The following is a 10,003-nucleotide window of genomic DNA, read 5'->3' as shown; positions in this document are numbered from 1 at the left end:
CTAAAGTCTGTAGTGAAGTCTGGGTTTTCCAGCTCCATTTCTTTTTACGAGACACCCTGCTCACTTGAGACCTCTGCCGGTTGTTGCAGCGTCACTGGAAAAAATAAAAATTAAAGTCGCTGCGTGATGCGCTGGATGATCCTGAAGGACGGACCGCGAGGGAAGCTGGCCAAGTCGAAGCACTGCCCACTGTAGGCCTACTGTAGCTCTGTTCTCCCTTTAAGTTCCACAAATTTCAACTAAATGAACGTCCCGTCTCAAAAGAATGGCCAACTTACTCAGTTTGACATATCTAATGTCAGACGACACAATGAAAAGGCACACCCCTCTCTATAAAACAATTGAGAACAAAGAGAGGGAGGCAGACAGAGAGCAGACATGCAGGTCTCTCTGAGTCTCCTTCTGCTGGCCTGGACAGTGGCAGCAGCCACTCTGATCTCTCCCACCCTCACCTCCAGCTCTGATACATCTGACCTCTGCCAGCTACGGGAGCAGTTCAATCTCACTGGGATGCACCAGGATGGAGATGTGATCATAGGGGGACTGTTTGAAGTTCATTTGCTTGCTTTATATCCAGAGATGACTTTCCGGACAAAACCAGAGCAGCTCCAGTGTCATCAGTGAGTTGAGAAGCTTCAGGCCAAGTAGTAGGAAAACATGTAAACCAGCTGAACATATTTAATGTTAAACTATAATGTGTGTATCTGTCATATGTATTGTAACAAAAATACCAAAAGCAATGTAATGTAGTAAAGACATATATATTATATTACATTGATAACAACTTTTTATATATTACTGTTAACTTAAATAGTTTAGTAGCCAAATGTAAAACGTAATGTACGGTTATGAGTGAGTAAGCACTGGTATAATTATGTTAATATCTTGTTGTTGGCAGGTTTAACTTCCATGGATTCAAACAAGCAATGGCGATGGTTTTTGCTGTACAAGAGATCAACAGAAACCCAAACCTGCTTCCATATATAAAGTTAGGCTATCAAATGTATGACAATTGTGTGAGGCTGGATGTGGCAATCCGAGCTGCCACAGCTCTTGTCAGTGGAACTGAAAAGTATTTTGCCATGCGGAATTGCACTGGGCTACCTCCTGTGTTAGGGATTGTGGGAGATCCTGTGTCCTCTCACTCAATTGCCATATCCAGTGTACTAGGACTGTTCCGTGTCCCTATGGTATGTAGCAGCAAGAAAATAAATCATATTCTCAAAAATCTCTCCTGATTTTCGGACTTATTGGTTAAGATGTGTTTACACAGCGAATATCAAAGCAGATACAGCTGAGAGTGTAGAAAGCAAACTAAATGACATAGAATGGGTGTGTCTATTCCCTCTTATATTTAGGATATTTATAATTAGGGGCGGTGGTAGTGTAGTGGTTAACGAGCTGGGCTAGCGTGCAGTAGCCTGAAAGTTGTCGGTTCAATTCCCGGCTTCCACCGTTGTGCCCTTGAGCAAGGCACTTAACCCTGAGTTGCTCCGGGGACAATGTGATCCCTTGTAATATAGCTGACATATTTCATAAGTCACTTTGGTCAAGAAGTGTCTGCTAAATGTAATAATGTAATATTTCCTAAATATGTTTGCAAGGATTCAAATTTAACTATAATAATATTGATTAAATGAAAATAGACAGAAACATGACACTACAATGCTATTTATTTATTTTAAATCATGGCCTCTCAAAGTAAAACTGTATAAAGTCAACATGCAAGGACAGTGCTGTTTACATACAATGGCAATTATATTGTAAGATATGCTATTATCTTATATAATGCATCATCAGATATGAGAATCAGTATCAGCATCTATGGCACATATTGAAATACCTCTTGCACTCTCTTTCTCTATCTCTGTCTATTTGTGAGTGTCTCAATAGCAACTGTTTTATTCATAGAACACTGATCAAATTGACAGTTTTTAAGTGTCCACAGTAAATTATGAACCATTAAAGAAAATGAGTGTCTTAATCTTTAGTTTGTTTTATATCAGCTTTTTAATCAGCTTTATAAAGTAACATTGTAATGTAGGCTTGTAATGTAATTTCAAAGATGGTTTGAACTTAAAAATGCTTTTCACTGTCTTTTAGGTAAGCTTCTTTGCCACCTGTTCCTGCTTAAGTGATAGAAGGCGCTACCCCTCTTTTTTCAGGACTATTCCCAGTGACGCCTTCCAAGTGAGAGCTATGATTCAGATATTACAGCACTTCAGGTGGACTTGGGTGGGTCTTATCTATAGTGATGATGACTATGGCCGACATGCTGCTAAGTCTTTCCATGAGGATATCACTGCATCTGGTGGTTGTGTGGCATTCTCAGAAGTGCTGCCCAAAGACAATAATATTGTGGAGATCAGAAAGATTATGCAGGTCATTCAGACATCCACCTCACAAGTGATTGTAGCCTTTTCTGCGAAATCATACCTATTGCCCCTCATGGATGAAGTAGTTCGTCAGAATGTAACAAGACAGTGGATTGCCAGTGAGGCATGGGCTACTTCTACTGTCTTTCTTATCCCAGACTTGCTTCCATTCCTCAGAGGCACTCTGGGCATTGCCATCCGGCGTGGAGAGATTGAAGGAATGAAGGAGTTTCTATTGAGTATTCGCCCTGACAATGACCCAAAGAACGGTATGGTGAAAAAGTTTTGGCAGGAGATGTTTAGCTGTAGGTTTGACCCAGAAGAGGCCTTGGCCGTAGCAGAGGGAAGCATCTGTACAGGAGAGGAGGGCCTGGGCAAAGCTGACTTAACATTCAGCGATGTGTCTGACCTCAGACCCTCCTATAATGTCTATAAAGCAGTCTATGCCCTGGCACATTCTCTCCACAACCTGATGAGCTGTGTCCCTGGGCAAGGGCCCTTTAAAGGGAATAGCTGTGCTAGTCATCATGACATTCAACCCTGGCAGGTAAAGTTAAACATATAAATATTTTCTAAAACAGCTTAATCAACTTTAACTTTAGCTTATGAAATGCAGTGCATGTGTGTTAGGATGGCCTGGTATTCACCGTTCCCTGATTGTTTAATGTCGCTCTTGTTTCTCCCATCCTGTTTGCATCAGTTATTTCACTACCTACAGTCAGTGAACTACACAACAGGTTTTGGTGATCAAGTGTCTTTTGATGAGAATGGTGATGCCTTGGCCATCTATGACATTTTGAACTGGCAAGTGTCGTCAGATGGTACAATGAAAACTAAAACAGTGGGTGCTGTTGATGAATCGCAACCAACCGGGAAAGTGCTGAGTCTAGATGAGGACAAAATCTTCTGGAACTTTGAATCAAAAAAAGTAATTTAACCTTTTATGTTGAAATTGAACACAAATGAATGCTTAAAGATTAAATAAGAGTTTTGATGTCAATACATAAATAACTCTATAAACAAACTAACAATAAAAAAAACAAACAAATAAAACATATTTTTTATTTCAGCTTGAATACATTTGAGGAAACTTGACAATAGCTCAAGCTGTTGTGCTTTCATCCACAGCCTCCTAGGTCAGTATGTAGTGAGTCCTGTCCCCCTGGAACTAGAAAAGCCAGAAGGAAAGGACTACCTGACTGCTGCTTTGATTGTCTCCCTTGTGCAGGTGGAGAGATCAGTAACACTACAGGTAACAGACAAAAAATTACAACCAATGTGCTAAAAAAAAACTTTGCCGATTGTGTAAATTAAAGATGTGCACACTGAGAAATCCTAAATGTCTGTAGTGTTTTTCTAAAAGCCTCAAAGGGAAAGAACGTGCAATACCGCTATGAAAACATCTGTGTACTCCATGTGTTTGTGTGGCACTCAATGTTTGTCTACTTATGCAAAGCTTCACTCAACTAGCAGGGTTTCAATCACTCATGCAATGTTTGAAATGGTTAAAAAGCATCAGCATTGTTCAGTGCATTATTATGACCGCCGCGCAGCAAAGCAGCGGTCATATAGGTTTAGTCAGATTTTTTTTTTTTTCTTTTTCGCATGCCCAATTTTCCGTCAAGGATTCCCGGGACACTGAAAGACCGGGGTGCACGAAACTTGGTGGGCATGTAGCCCCACAAGGATAGCATGGAACCATTGTTTTTTGTTTTGATCTGTAGCCCCCACTGGTCTGGACCCCCCGAAAGGAGGGTAGGGCGGACACAGTTTTCTGTGAATATCTCGAGAACCGTAGGGTTTAGGAGGACCACCTTTTTTTTGTATGTTGATCTTAAGGGGCCATGTCAACCCATTCCATAACCACTCATTTCATGTATAGCGCCACCTAGTTAAAAAACGAGAAAGTAAAAATGAGGTGTTGTAATCACAATATCTCTGGCTGACATGGTCAAAACTGCACGAAAGTGCAGGATCATTATGACACTCTCTGAATGCATGCCAAGTTTCGTGGACTTTCGTTTATGGGGGGCCATACAATAAATAAATTTATGTGTACGTTTAGTGACCGTACACCAACAGAGTTTTCTGTGAATATCTTGAGATTGCATATGTTTGCCTCCAGGGGTCATGTTAACAAATTCCATATGCACACATGTGCATAAACAGATATTCACACACAAAGATACATTTACAGTAATCATACGTATGACACATACACACACAGTAGATATATGTATGCATGCATGCACATGCACACACACATGCACACCCACAAGCACATGTACGCTTTCACGCACACACACACAAACACGTACACGCACACAATTCAACAGGCAAGATGGGGGTGGGGTTGTATAAAATGTATTTTACATGTGAAATCTATGAACTAATCATGTTTTGGTACTTGTTGTCTAGCAGATACCAGTGAGAATTGAGTGTGCATAATGCAATTCAGTGAGACAGTTAGAATCATATATGCCTTTCACCTTTTTAGCTTTTAGTTTTTAGCCAGCAGCCAGACCAGCAGATACCCTGACTTTGCTGAATTACTGAAGCTAAGCAGGAACAAAGTAGGAAATGAACTCAATTTGACAAGTGTGACTTATTTTTGTGGAAAAAATGTGCCGGACATGGGCGGCGGTCATATTTTGTACCGCTCTGCGGTACATCTAGTTCAGTCTCTATCTGTGTTATCTGAATTCCATTTCAACCTTCCCATTATTTGCCTTTTAGATTCTCTTGAATGCTTCCGATGTCCAAAGGAGTTCTGGTCAAGCCTACAGAAAGACCGATGTGTCCCCAAGGAGATTGAGTTTCTCTCCTATGAAGAGGCTTTGGGCATCTCATTGACATCAGTGTCTTTGTTTGGTACATGTGCCTCTGCAGTGGTCCTTGCTATATTTGTTCACCACCGTCATACTCCTGTAGTGCGAGCTAACAACTCCGAACTGAGCTTCCTGATTCTGCTTTCACTAAAACTCTGTTTCCTGTGTGCACTGCTATTCATTGGCCAGCCCAGGCTATGGACCTGTCAGCTCCGCCATGCAGCATTTGGTATCAGTTTTGTACTCTGTGTCTCTAGCATTCTGGTCAAGACAATGGTTGTGATTGCAGTTTTTAAGGCCACAAGACCTGAAGGAAAAGGGGCCATGAAGTGGTTTGGGGCAGCCCAGCAAAGAGCCACTGTCATCGTCCTAACCTCTCTCCAAGTGGCCATCTGTGTGATCTGGCTCTCCACTGCTTCTCCTACCCCTCACAAAAACACTCACTACCAGACCTCCAAGATTGTGTTTGAATGTGCAGTGGGCTCAGTGGCAGGTTTTGCTACATTGTTGGGCTACATAGGCCTTCTAGCAGCCATTAGCTTTTTGTTAGCTTTCTTAGCAAGAAACCTCCCAGATAATTTCAATGAGGCCAAGTTCATTACCTTCAGCATGCTCATCTTTTGTGCTGTGTGGATTGCTTTTGTTCCTGCCTATGTCAGTTCACCTGGTAAGTATGCAGATACTGTGGAGATCTTTGCAATCCTGGCCTCCAGCTTTGGCCTACTCATGGCCATTTTTGCTCCAAAGTGCTACATAATTCTCCTGCACCCAGAGAGAAACACCAAAAAGGCACTCCTGGGTCGAGCCTCTAAATGATATACCTACCTGCCTCATACTCTTTTGTGCTTCTTGGTATGAGATAATTTTGTAATTTTACGGTTCCCCATCACAATTTCCACAAAATGAATAGGTCCTGCAGTGTAAAGGCACAGATACATGCCTTTCCATGTACTATTGAAGTTCAAGGCCTGAAATAAAACACATTTTCATGAATTAAATCTTTTGTATGAATGCTTCAAGTTACTGATGTACTAATATGAGTTTGAACATATTTGGACTTTGTAATCAAACAGTAACACAATTGTGGAACTTAAACTGTTCTGATACATGAATATCTTATTAGCAATTATCATGCCAACATAGAGTATATTATGCTGTTTTGAAGCTGGAATTTGTAAAAGACAATAGCGTAAAGATAGAAACATCCTAAACACCAGGCTGGGACATACTGTATCTGCTTGCTAAATAGGGATTTCTGCTGTTGACTCACTCAAAGTCCTTGGTGGCCCTGTCAGTGCTTTGTAAAATGTTGCATTAAGACCACAAAAAGTCTACACAAAATAAATGTGAGCATCTGAGCTAATGTTCATTCCCAAACACCCACTAGGCTACTCCCTATTTTAGTCTTCAATTTCTTGCATTTTAACAAAGATGTTTCAAGTAAAGAAGAGCATTGTTTAGGCTACCAAGGCTAAAAGTAAAGTGTGTAACTGATCATACTTGTAAAATCACAAACAAAAATCACGCTCGGCCAATATATTGGCTGTCAATTTTTGAAAAGCTGAAATATCGAAATCGGTATCGGCCTTCAAAATCCTATATCGGTCAGGCTCTTTAGGAGATGGAGACAAATTGACATACACTCACATGCATGCACACACACGCATCCACACACACAGACACACACACACACACAGGCACACAAGCATGCACACACACACAGGCATGCACATACAAGCATACACAAAAGTTGCAAGAGTAGGGTATGGAATAGGAGATGGAGACAAATTGACAAGCATGATTTATTTTCGTGGAAAGGATGTACAGGACTGAGTGGCGGTCATATTTTGTACCGCTATGCGGTACACCTAGTTAAGGTTTTGGACCTTAGTGCAGCCTTCAACACTGTTGATCACAGCATATTACTACACAGACTAGAGCACTGGGTTGGACTTTAAGGTATAGTCATCAACTGGGTCAAATCATATCTACAAGAAAGGAATTTGTTTGTTGCCATTGGCAACTGTACCTCAATGCCAACATCCTTGACCTGTGGTGTACCCCAGGGTTCGATCTTGTGGCCACTATTATTCACCTCTATATGCTCTTGGACAAACTATTACAAACAATTTGATTTCCTATCATAGCTATGTCGATGACAACCAACTTTACTTAGTTTTATCGCCTAATGACTGGTCCCCTTGATTCTCTTTGTCAGTGTATTGACAAGATCAACAACTGGATGTCTCAAAATGTTCTTCAGTTGAACAAAGAAATAACTTAAAGGAACACGCCACCCAATGTCAGTAGTAATATATGTTCTTACCTTAACTTTCACGAGTTGAGTCATACCTCTCCCGTGTCGGTATGTGTACTCAAACGCTCTGATGCGCGGCGCGAATGTGTTAGCATGTTGCTATGCTAGCGGGCTCAGACGTAGCCACAGAGGAAGGAAGATAGCAGTAATCAAAAACATAGCACTACAGTACAGCCTCCTCTACATACTTGCTGCACACTGCCCCCCCCCTCCCTACATACACAGCACATTGTCTTCTGGATCTTCTCCAACACATCCTCTACATACTTACAGCACACTGCCCCCACCTACCCACACACACACTACACACACACACACACAGTCACTGCTCCACTCCCCTCCCGCCCACACGCACATCTTCACTGTCATCATTCACATACATCATACATACAGTACTCTGCTTGCAATAGTAAGTCCCTTCACCATACTTGCAGTACACTGCCCCCCCTCTCCCCTACATACACAGCACATTATTTCATCAGGAAGCTTCTCCAACACACATATTGCACACTGTCCTCTCCCCACATACACAGCACACTATCCCATCTCCCTTGTCATCCCCCCAACACACACACCAAGACCCCTGGCAGTTGGGTTACCCCTTGAGCCGTGGATCTGCCCAAGGTTTCTTCCTTTAGTAAGGGAGTTTTTCTTTGCCCCTGTTGCTCTTGGGTGCTCCTTGTTGGTGCCCCCAATCCCAATCCTCCCCCACCTTTCTTATGCAGCCCTTGCCGCTTAATCTACTAAACCCCTCTTCTACTGCACCCCCATAAATGCACAAATAGGCTGACACCAGACATAATTTCACTGCATTTCTTACTTCCAGTAACTATATGCATGTGACAATAAACTTCCTTGTATCCTTGTATCATTTTGCTCTACACTTGAGCCAGGTGGTCCTGACAATAACACAGTGTCTCATGAGTAAATTGATGGCGAGACAGACACATATTTTTAAGTCCCCAATGCCAATCTTGGCCCAGTTAGTTGTGAGAAGCTGACAGCACATTACAGGACACAGAGGAGCCTGTAATATTTCGATTTCAATTTAATTTCACTTATAGAGCGACAAAACATTACACATGTCTCATGGCCCCCTGACCCCTTGGGCCCCTGATAAATTCTAGTCATGCCAGAGACGTTGGTCCTACAGAGCCAGAAGGGCTCTTCATATGAGATAACAAGGGCTGAAGCCAGTTGGATGTGGCCAAGTGCCAAGTTATTCGTTATCAGGTGAGTCCCAAAGCATATTGTTAAATTATTCTGATGTAGCTTACTCTTTATGACCTTCGGTAGTCTTTGGAGAAGTTAAATTGATGGCTTAGCAATCTTTCAAGAGTTTGTTTTTATCCTTGCTAGTACAAGCTAGCAATGCCAGATCACGTTAGCTAATTTAGCTAACGTTTAGCTAACGTTATCATACACGTCGACCCAGATCCCTATCAAGAAGAAAACTACATTAGCCTGCTTTGTGTTTGTGGGATTATTGACAAGCGTTGGCTAGCACTAATTAAGCAATATAGCACGAGTGAGAGTGGGGTTGGTCATGGATATTCCCACGGGTGTTGTTCAGCCGTAGTCACGAGGCTGGAGGCCGAGTGGCGCAGGCAACAACAGCCGTGGGAATATCCATGACCAATCCCACGATCACGAGTGCTATATTGCTTTTATACAACAATTCTACAACAAACTAAATAATCTGAAAACACCCCATTATTGTTTAAAAATGTTAATTTCGACATCGTTCTTACGCATCAAAAAATAGTTCCCTTTTCAATAGACAGCATCTTGGTTGCTAGGTAACCAACATTCCAGATCCCTCGTTACGGGTCTTGGTGGTTTACATGTCTTTTTGAAAGAAATGTTGAAAGTCGGGCTGAAATCACATTCATATCTAGGTTTGCTGAATGCATGTTACAAGGACAATGGGCCATGTCATGTAAGGGACATGGTACTGCAAAAAAACGGAAACATTGTCTACATTGCAGAACCACTCAACTTTATTAATTTATGGTGAATAAATGTTATATTACTGTGCACAGCCTGACGTGACGATGCTAGCACGTTAGTAGCGGTTAGCTAATTATGCTAACGTTAGTCTCCTCCAAGTGACAATCATATTATACACAATGCTGGCAATGCTAAGAACAATTAGCATCCTCGTTTATCTTACTTACATTGAGTTGACTGTGTGGCTTAATCCACAGATGTGGTGAAGCACTGTTTCGTTATGGTTTGCTAAGGAGTAACCCATTGCTTGAAATCGTGGAGAGCTGGGATGAGAACATTGTGTCAAATCTTCGCATTGTATCGCGGAGTGATTTATTATTAGCTGTGCAAAGTCTGAGTTGAAATGTCCAGGGATATTCCAACTCATGGAATGTCTCTCGGCCAATCAGAAACAAATAAATAGTTCCATAGAACCCAATTGTTGTATAACGTTAGACAAACTATGATGGAAGAAAGTGTGTTCTTTATTAAGC

General features: G+C 41.7%; 1 protein-coding gene across 1 annotated transcript; it reads left to right on the top strand.

Moving 5' to 3' along the window:
* Positions 1 to 435: 435 nt before the first annotated feature.
* Positions 436 to 6,019, top strand: LOC125308217 (extracellular calcium-sensing receptor-like). The gene is made up of 6 exons (XM_048264562.1): positions 436 to 620; positions 899 to 1,190; positions 2,104 to 2,922; positions 3,076 to 3,303; positions 3,504 to 3,627; positions 5,112 to 6,019. The coding sequence occupies exons 1-6, from the start codon at positions 511 to 513 to the stop codon at positions 6,017 to 6,019; spliced, it is 2,481 nt and encodes an 826-aa protein (XP_048120519.1). The 5' UTR covers positions 436 to 510.
* Positions 6,020 to 10,003: the final 3,984 nt, after the last annotated feature.

Source organism: Alosa alosa, chromosome 15, assembly GCF_017589495.1.
Source record: "Alosa alosa isolate M-15738 ecotype Scorff River chromosome 15, AALO_Geno_1.1, whole genome shotgun sequence".
Classification (NCBI taxonomy): Eukaryota; Metazoa; Chordata; class Actinopteri; order Clupeiformes; family Clupeidae; genus Alosa; species Alosa alosa.
Note: the sequence above shows the minus strand (reverse complement) of the source record. Positions and strands in the feature narration are given on the sequence as shown.